Raw genomic sequence first — 9,926 nt, 5'->3', positions numbered from 1 at the left:
TCTCTCTCTCTCTCTGACTCACTGGCCGCCGAAGCTGTCAATCATGCCTCCGGTTCCGCCTACCGCGCGGACACACCCATTTCCTCACCGGCATTTCATTTATTTATTTATTTATTTCCCCCCTTATTGGAATTATCTGCACGCGCGCAGGGCTGGTGCGTCTGCGCGTGCCGGTCACGGCGGGGTGAGGATAACATTTAAACAGGGACACTCGACCCTCTGTGTGCGCGCGCGCGCGTATGCGTGTGTGGTCCAGCGCACGTCTACCTAGTGGGCGTGTTCCCGCTCCTCCCTCCCTGCAGACCGGTGCATGCGTGTGCACGCGCGCGAGTGTGATTGCACGCGGTGAAGTCGGGCTTCTTCTTTTTTTTTTTTCTTTTTTTTCCAAGTTTAATCAGCTGGTTGTTCGTCCTCGCGGCGGCGGCGGCGTCTGCGGTCACGAGTGGGTAATTTCTCTCTGAGTGTGCGTGATTCCCCCCTCCTCCTCCTCCTCCTCCTCCTCCTGCTGCTGCTCCTCAGCGTGGAGAGGTGCGGGGCCACTGCTGGCTGTGTTGTTGCGGCACTGGATGGATCCGAGCATGTTTGCGGGTGAAGCCTCGGGCGGTGCACGCGGAGGGAAATAATTTTCTTCTTGTTCTTCTTGTGTGTTTTTTTTCTTCTTCTTCTTCCTGTCTACCTGCCGGTCAGTCACCTGCGCTGTGGCGACATGTCAAACTCAAACAAAAGCAAGAAGGACAAAGAAATCCTTGCTGAATACGAGAGCCATGTGAAAGGTAAGCTGATTTCTCGTCATGTGTGAACATCTCCACGCGCATCTGCACCTAAATCTCCCTGTCACACCCACCCTTTTTTCTCTCACCTTTGCATGCTCACGTTAAACTCTCTCTCACACACACACACCTGTGTGCCAGCACGTTCACCGCTCATGCATTGAGTCCCGTGCAGGGTGTGTTTGTAGGGGAGCTGACACCTCACCGTGAGACGTCAGGATTTCTGGGTTCATCCTGAGTGCTGCATGGCGCCTGAGGGGGAGAGGAGGAGGAGGAGGAGGAGGAAGAAGAGGGGTGTATGTATTCTGCAGATCCTCTTGATCTTTTTCACCCACTGTCTGTGTGTGTGTGTGTGTGTGGTTTTACGCTCAGATCTGAGGCAAGTGGCTGTCTGGTATTTGTATTCCTCTGAGACTGTGACTGCAGCAGCGTGTGTGTGCACCTGATACCCCAGGGACACGCTCAGGTGATGATGATGATTGGGAAAAACTCTTAAATAGTGGTTTCCATGATTGTGGGACAACCCCCTCTCCTCCTCTTCCTCCTTCCATCCCTGCTCCGATGGGGCGGGCGAGTCAAATGACCTTTTATGAAAAGCTCTTTACAAGCTGCTTCATTTTCATTTCATGAAGCAGGGTGGATGATGGGAGATCAGCCAAAATCCACCTGTGTCTACGTCTGTGTGTTTGTGTGTGTGTTCCTCTTTACCTCCAAATGTCTGACCTTTTAACAGCCTCATTCAAACGCCTGCAAAATGCCAGCAGCATCTCATTTTTGTGCAGCTCCACATGGCTCCTCACACTCAGGCTGCCATCTTCACTTGTCACCTACGCCCACGCTTTAAAAGGAGCCGCTCATGTTTTCTCACCTCAATCACATGCCGAATCTTTGGAAATGTTCAAAATCCAAGCACCTTCATTCAAGAATCCTGCCTCTGCCCTGTGTGTGTGTGTGTGTGTGTGTGTGTGTGTGTGTGTGTGTTTCATACCTTTTCCAATGAATCGACACAGACTTTGAGTGATTACATTTAATGGAGAGTGGCCATTACAGCCCCCAAGAGTGGAGTGTGTGTGTGTGACTGTGTGTTGTTTGTGGTTGCTTGTGTTTGTGTGCCCTCGCCTTGGCGTCTTGCCAGAACGCGCTCGGGGATGCCCTGCATCATAATGACCGCTCTGATAAAGCCCCCTGCTGCTCCTCCTTCTCCGGACGGCCGACTATCTCGGTGCCCCTGTCGCCTCCTGCCGAGAGCCAAACGTATAGATCCACCATTGTAACTATGTGCTTTCCAAGTCTGCCTCCCTGCTCTGCCTCCTGATTGGTGGATGCAGGAGGTGGTGTGTAATGTATACACAGGAGGTGGCTGCTGCCGCTGGGGAGGTGGGGTCTACTCACTGAGGTGAGTTGAGCCTGATGTAAAGGTAGTGGTGGAGATTATGCACAGTGCTGACAATACATATTTGGAACTGCACTGAGCACACTCACCCCGTCACCTCATCTCCAGCGTGTCACGCTTCCTCTGGCTGAACGAGCGAGATGAGGAACGTTTTAATGAGAAAAAGGAGGGGGAAAGGGAAAAAAGGAGCTCTGCAGGAGGAGAGGAGAGGCAGATATAAAGTGTTTCCTGCTGCAACGGCTGCAAGTTTGGGTTTTTTTTTTTTTTTTTTGCCTGCGCCTGCACGCAGCTGATTAGTAACTTCACATCTGCATACCTGCAGGACAGACACACCAACATACAGACAGGCAGACAGGTGAATAATTACAGAAGAGGGAAGGAAGTGACTCTTCACTTTAAATGCTCTGAAGTGCCAAATGAGAGGCCCCGATCACAGTGCACGTACGTTCATCTGTGTGTGAATTTCTTAATGATGATCCAGCACTACTCTGCCCCTGTGTCCTTGAACCTGGTTGTCGTGGTAACAACCACGGCGTGAGCTTCCTGTTCTTCTGACATCATGCTCACACATGCTGTATTTATAGGACGGCAAGCGTGAGGATGGTTTGAAGGATAATGGCACAAAGTCACTTTTCAAGGTGCTCGGCAGGTCAGCACAGAGGGCTTGCAGCAGTTTTGTCTCTGCATTTTCAGGGCAGTGTGCGATAGAAGAGACGGTAGCAGAGGCAGAAAACTGTTCAGCATATTGTTAAAGAATTAGATTTCTTTGATCTGTGCAAAGATCTTAAACCTTTCAGTAAATACTCTGGCACCATCCACTTTCCTGTATCTACAGAGCTAAGTCTGAAATACAAAACTGCTGATATGAATGTATTAAAATGTCAGCTTTAGCAGCATGTTGTTTACTTTATAGGGACAATATGTTGGTTAGAGATCCCCACCCAGATAGCAGTTTTAGTACAAATAGCTCCAGGGACAGGAACCATCCATTTTTCTTAAGCTCTTATTCAGTTCAGGGTCCTTAAAGACCAGATCCTCTCCAATCTGTAATAAGACAAGAGGCAGGGTACACCTTGGGCCAAAGCATCTCCAGTGCTTCTGCGTTGTTTAGTTCAGGCCATGTAGACCAGGTAAAGTTACAGAGCGGAGTTGTGCTGACTCCATAACTACGCAGTTTTAAGCCTTCTCTGACATTAACATCAGCAACAAAAAAAACGTGTGCCGGGAGCTTCATTGCATGGGTTTTCATGGCCGAGCAGTTCCTTTAAGTGTGACATGAAGGTGGCTCAACCTCACTGATGCTGCACATCACATGGTCAGATGGTGTCGTAAACCTCCTCCTGCCTTCTCCTACCCTTTTTGAACTACACTTACTCTCTATAATCGGAAGAATATGCAGAATTTCTAGATGATGCATGAAATTTCGTATTTGTAGCTGTTTGTCTTGATTTGCTTGAGCGAGATATCAGTGTATGCAGGTAAGCTATCCATGTGGTGACAAAAGATATCAAAAGCATTGCCAACTATCACATGAGGATTTAACCCTTTTAAAAATATTTTTCTGCATTCAGAGTTGAACTATTAACAGGCAGGAAGTTTCGGTCCAGACAGGCGATGTCCACGCTTGATGTTCCAAAAGAATAAAATTTCTACTTGTAGAGCTTACACCTTTGTGTGTTGGATCGCGATCTTTATGCCCTGGAAGTCCCGAAACACTGGCTATTAGTCCAAGATGCTCAGTAACCAGACTGAATCAATGGGTTCCCAGATTTCACCACAACAGTATAAAAGTGCAGAAGAATGTCGATGGTACTACTACTCGTTCTAGCTCTTTTTTGTTTCTTACTGTTAGTGTCTGGATCTTTCACACAAAGAACTCACAACACTCAGCTTTCAGTCTGTTTGTGCCATTCCAGTCCTACTCCAAAGCTGTTCTTAAACAGTCCGTTTGAACATTAAACCATTTTTGACCTCCCAGCTCTCTTGCACAAAGTTCTTGTGATGTCCAGTTGCAGTAAAATAAGAATAGAGCAGGTATTTGACTGGAAAACAGCCTGGAATGAAACTGCTCAGCATTTCCAGTATTGAGAACCAGCATGAAGTGGGCTCTGTCCTGTTTTGTGTACAACATTGGGCTTTATTGACCAGATTGTCCAGCCATTTTCCAGAGTTCATGTGTGAAAATAGCTTATGAGTGCCTGAAAAATCAGTAGTAGGACTCTTTGTAGCTGAAGGTAGTTCAGTTCTTTATGACTAGCTGGATGGTGAGGCTCATTATCATGCTGCAGAATGATGATCAATCAAATAGCTCCCTAAAGGCCATTTCAGGGTTTCACTGCGCCTGTTGAAGCTGGCCTGATCTTCTCACTGCCAGGTCGCCATTACTGCACAGATGCATGAAACAAGTCTGAGTGCCTCCAATTTTAGAAGCACATAATGAAAGCTCATGCGAATGCAACTTTTGCACAGAAAAGGTTTCTCCATAAAATTAACAAAGAAAGGGTCAAGATAGATAAAAGTCGCCATGATTAATAATTCTTGAAGAATAATTCATAAAGCCTCATCAACCATCTGAAAGATGTCTTCGGCCATTTTAAGGAAGTACACAAGAAAGAGGAAGTCAGCCAACTGGAAACAGAAAGAGGAGTAATTTGGTCTCTAAAATGTATAGAATGGTGAAATCGCATTGCAAATTCTCAGAGTGCAAAATAGTTCACATTTTATTGTGTTACAAAACAAATCTTCAGTGTTTGAGAAGCTGGTAGAGAGAAACCACAGAATTAAGTCAAGACACATGCACCAATTTACTTCCACATCACTTTTCCAAAGCTTTCACAGTAGGGTTTATTCGATTTACTTGTTAGCTTCTTTCTCCATTTTGAGCCTAGTGAGTTAAACACCCAGTTCGCCAAAGCTGAACACACTCTTCTGGATGAGAAAGGAGACCAACCGAGAAGGGCTGTTACTCTGAATAAAGCCCCTGGAGATCGTTTTAACGTACGTAAGCCATTACCAACCTACAGACTACTGTGGCCCAGTTTTAAATATGAAGATCTTTTAAAGCCCCTTTTTCTAAAATGAGTCATTTCACTTGGCTGATTTATTTTTAAAATTATTATTATTGTATATTGTACATGACCATTTGCAGGCACATGCAGTACTTTTTCATTTTGTTCCATATAAAACTGTGACGCCTGGTAGATTTAGATTTTTTTCAGTGTTCAAACATAAACTTGAATTTTTAATAAAATATGTTGTATTCTGTTCTGTTTGTTGACAAAGACAGCCTTGTGGGTCAATGCAGGTCTGTTCTTTGACACAAAGTCCTAATTTTAAATAAACTAACTAAAAAGGCAGGTTTTTGTGCATAAACCAGTCTTTTTCTACTTTATTTGTTTTTCAATTCTCAGCCGTTTGGGATCTCGTCCATGCTCTAATCTCACAAACACAGAGCAACAAAGGTGATTAAAAATTAATCTCACTTAACTTTATCCAGGACTCCATAACAGAGACGCAGGTAATCTAAATTTAGGATGATGCTGATGGTGTGTAGATGCACAAACGTAAAAGTTTTCATGCGATTAAGAAGCATTTAAATTGACTATTACTCTAATAAAGGTCGCTTTGAACAAATAAAATGGATGTATCAATAATTATACATTCACTTCATTCTTATTTTGTGGTTTTGTGCTCTGACCTCTGACTGTGCATGGCCCGAGCACGCCATCCCCGGTGCAAAAGGAATAAAACGAGCTCCAGGGAGCTTTCAGATCAAATCAGTCCACAGATTTAACAAGACAAATTCTTTACACTCTAGGTAACTCCTGCATGTTTTCCCCTTTGTCAGTGTTTTACTACGTTATTCTGCGCTGACTGTAGCTCGTCTGATCAAAGAGGGTGAGTCTAGTCGTCGGGGTGCTACGAGGACACGCGAGGAGGTTTCTAAGAAGAGGCATTTCAGAGATCAAAAGGTACGCACGGCGGATATCCTCTTTCACTCTCAGTTGACTGTGATCCCAGCCAAGAAGTTTCATTTATATAATCTCGCCTCCTCGGTGGATCTGTTTGAATCCTCCTTCTCTTCTGCAAAAGCAAGCCTCATATTTTTGTATTCCTATAAAGCAAACAGACAGAAACACAGACATCTTCTTTAGGACATTTTTGTTAATTCATCACGAAGTGTTTGGTTTTTAGATCTACTGATTATAGTCAAAAATGCAAATAATCCAAACAACACTTAGTTTCCTGTCATATTAGACAAAGTAAGGCTTTGTGTTCTTCTCTTTAGAATAAACCAGATTGTACCCTCCTTTTAAATCTTTGCTTGTAAAACAACTTTGTGTTGCATTGTTGAATAGACTCAGTGTTGCCTGATATAACCTGAGATGGGAATGTTTCTAATTATCATACTCTCTTCAAGCAACCTTCTTCTTTGGTATTGGCTGGTTTTAAAGATTTTTCTTCAGGGTTGTCTGGCTTTTTAAAAAATTATTATTACCTTAAATTGTTCTCTGCAGTTTTTCAGAAACGTCCGTCATTTTTTTCCAAAATTTCCTTCCATTGTCCGGCTGTTTTTGCAGCCTCACTGCCTCACAGTACTGATCAGTACCATTCCACACAAGCGTAAAAGGGGCCCACTTCCTGTTACTGCTACATATTAAAAGAAGTTGTTCTTAACTGATGTGGTTTAATGCAAAGGGTTAATGTAGTTGGTCTTATGTTGATTAATTTTGGAACAAATCTGGATTTGTTGATTTTTATTTTGCAATATCACCAAAATAATAGCCCCACTTTTTTTGCTCATTGATTAACAGTGTTGGGTGTAATGCACTACACGGTAATGCGTTACTGTAGTCATATTACATTTTCAGTAACATGGTAGTGTAACGGTACTGTTCTAAATTCAGTAATCACATTACAGTTACAATTATGCTGTTACTTATGCTGAAAAAAGAAAAAAAGGAGGGGGGGGGGGGTCGCCTTGAAAGCATGAGTGATGTAAGGATTGCATGCGGACCCCAGTCCTGCAGCCAGAGCCTGATCTTCAACGGGTAACAGCTAAATTATGCTTTAGTGTTGGCAGTTAAGGGCTGCCGGTCTACCTGCAGAGAGTTGTTGATGGAGGCAGTATATGAACTATGTGCTGCGACTGGTCTGTGGGCCACTCTTGCTACAGCTGTTGTTGGTCTGTAAGCCAGCCGTGGAGAATAGCGAAGTTATAACATACAGAGAGCAACAGTTAAAAACAAAATCTCCTCTTTAGCCACTGTTTGAAATTTCCATGCTGTACTTTTTTATTTTTGGTGTTTATTTCCTGCGTCTCACATTCCTGGTGAACTCCACTGTCGCTCCTTTCCTTTTTCTTGCCCACTTGCCAACAACTACATTCATCCATGTTGAGAAATTTGCAGTTGGGATTCTGGAGGACTGGCACAGAGCGTGTTTGTGAACTTATCTCTGTTGGCAAAAACCTCCCCAGACTGAAACAACCACAGGACCATAAAATAAGCATAACAGAGGCAGTGATGAGCAGTCAGGCCTGCAGCCTCCATTTGTACCGGTCTCTGTTTCCACGGTAGAATCTCTGTGGCGATCGCTTTGAAGTGTCTTTGGGCTAGTTTTCAGCTTTGCTTTGTGTTCAAAGAAACGAAAGATCCTGTGTGTCCTCATTCGGATCCGGATTTACGTCAGTGTGTGGGACTGTAGCTTTAGTTTAATATTCTTAACTGGTGATTATGTGACAGTGCATTTCAGGTCACATTACAGAGTACTGTGAAAGGAATATAATAAGTAGTGTAACAGATTAGTTAACAATTTTCATTACTTACAAAACCAATGTTGAATTTAGATACTTTTTTTATTTATTTCTGTTTATAAGTGGCTCTTCTACTCTGCGTGAGCCCTTGAAGCTCATTCACACACATTCATACAAGCACTTTTTTCTATGCTTGCGGTCTATCTAACAGGAATGAAACCAGCAACCTTCTGATTAGCAGACAATGTGCTCTGCCGCCATTTCAAACACATATCAGACATTTTTCACAAAAACAAGTACAGTTATCGTTTAGAAAATAAATCTTACATGGATTGGATTGCAGGGTTGGAATCCTGGAATTTACTGTAAATTGCCTCAATGTTCGTTTGCAGTAGAAGAACTCTGTTAATAGATGTATAAAGCAAAAGGAGAGTTTGGAATTGAAAATGTGGAAAGTTGCCATGTTCTACATTGTAAGGTCTTCTTCCTTGAGACTGCGTGGCATTGAAGTTGCTCGTCACAGCAGGACGTCATATGACTGCAGGCAGGTGACTGGAGTAGAAAACAAGCAAAGCAGGAGAGCAGAAGTGTAACACAGAAGACTATACGAAGATGTTAGCTGCTAAAGGTTGTGCACAGCTAAAATTTAACACCTTAGCTCCTCTTGTTTTAATCAATTCTTAACTGATCGAGTCACTTTGACATAATCCTGAAATATTCTGCAGGTGCCTCAGCTGTGCAGCAGAGGGCTTCTGTACACGTGTTGATCAAAACTGAATTTATAAAATTTGGCCGTGCCTCTAGCAAATCAGGTGACCATGAATAAATTTCATGTAAAAAGCTTGAGATGGACTGCAGAGGGGAATGTGGGATTTAGAAAAATATGAACATATAAAATTATGTATATGTTTAAAAATTATTCTTTAAATGAGCAATAAAATTCCAGGTTCAAATTGTAGTTAAATTAGCTGGACTGATTCTGATTTTGACTTTCAGACTCAACAAAAGGTACAACAGAAATAAAAATAATTGATAGTTCATCTTTATATTGTTTAATATTTGTATTATTTAAATTTGATTGCAGTTAAGTTTTAATCCAAGGAGGACTTTAACTCAACAAAAGGTCGTATCACTGCCTTTGATGCACGTTTGTGTAAAGACGCAGTCTCACATCATTTTGGAGGCAGAGTTAGCGTTTGAACTCTTTGATGTGGCATCAGAAATCCCAGTGGAAAGTGTGAAATGGATTTCCAAGAAGAGCAAAGAAAGAGCCTCCTACAGTTTGTTTTATTAATGAAATAAAGAAATTTACTGCATCATGTTTCAGTGTTTGGTGTTGGAGTAGCGAGAAAGTGTGTGCATGGTGATAACATATGTGAGTGTGTATAACTAAAGATAACATTTAAAAATAACAGAAAAGTTTTGATTTTTATTGTCGATATTATATTTATATCTATATTATTTATGTTATAGACCCTTAACTTAAACATTTCCTACTTTGTACTGTACCCGAACTAGTAAATAATGAAAGTTTAATATTGTTGGATAAATTGAATATTGCAGTATTTAAAACTTTCAAAGTTAGATGTTGGATAACATTATTTTAATATTTTATTATCACATTGTGAAGGTCACTCTGTGAGCTCTTAAATCAAATCTGGCTTTGTATTTATAAAACTGTCACTAAGAATCATCTGATTTCAAAAGGCTATATTTTTAAAGTTAGCTACCAACAACCACTTGAAACTCACAAAACCCCTTTTTTCTAATTATATATTTCAGTCGTTGCCATTAATAATTACTACTATAAATCAGTGGATAGAAATGTGGTTGTATGGTCGTATGTTCTCATTTCAATGTACGACTGCACAAAACAGTTATAAATAATAAATACTGCATCAGCTTACATTTACCTCTAAATAAAAAGTCCTATCCTTTAAAAATGTTCAGTCTGGCGAGAATCCAGTTGTTTTTCTTTCAGTTGCAATATAGTGGGATGTATGGGAGT

General features: G+C 42.0%; 1 protein-coding gene across 5 annotated transcripts in view; it reads left to right on the top strand.

Moving 5' to 3' along the window:
* Window positions 1–208: 208 nt before the first annotated feature.
* LOC309691919 (SLIT-ROBO Rho GTPase-activating protein 1-like) overlaps window positions 209–9,926 on the top strand; it is a 44,972-nt gene continuing 35,254 nt past the window's right edge. For 4 of the 5 annotated variants that reach the window (XM_082509948.1, XM_082509947.1, XM_082509946.1 and 1 more), the window contains exons 1-2: window positions 209–442; window positions 688–773. In XM_082509948.1, the coding sequence (XP_082366074.1) occupies window positions 240–442; window positions 688–773 (289 nt within the window). In that variant the 5' untranslated portion in view covers window positions 209–239. Of the gene's footprint in view, window positions 774–9,926 lie in introns of all 5 variants that reach the window. The other variant, XM_082509950.1, reaches the window with a different exon arrangement.

The sequence above is a fragment of the Aulonocara stuartgranti genome, assembly GCF_965226115.1.
Source record: "Aulonocara stuartgranti genome assembly, chromosome: 17".
Taxonomy (NCBI): domain Eukaryota; kingdom Metazoa; phylum Chordata; class Actinopteri; order Cichliformes; family Cichlidae; genus Aulonocara; species Aulonocara stuartgranti.
The sequence above is the reverse complement of the archived record's forward strand: the minus strand, read 5'-3'. Positions and strand labels throughout refer to the sequence as shown.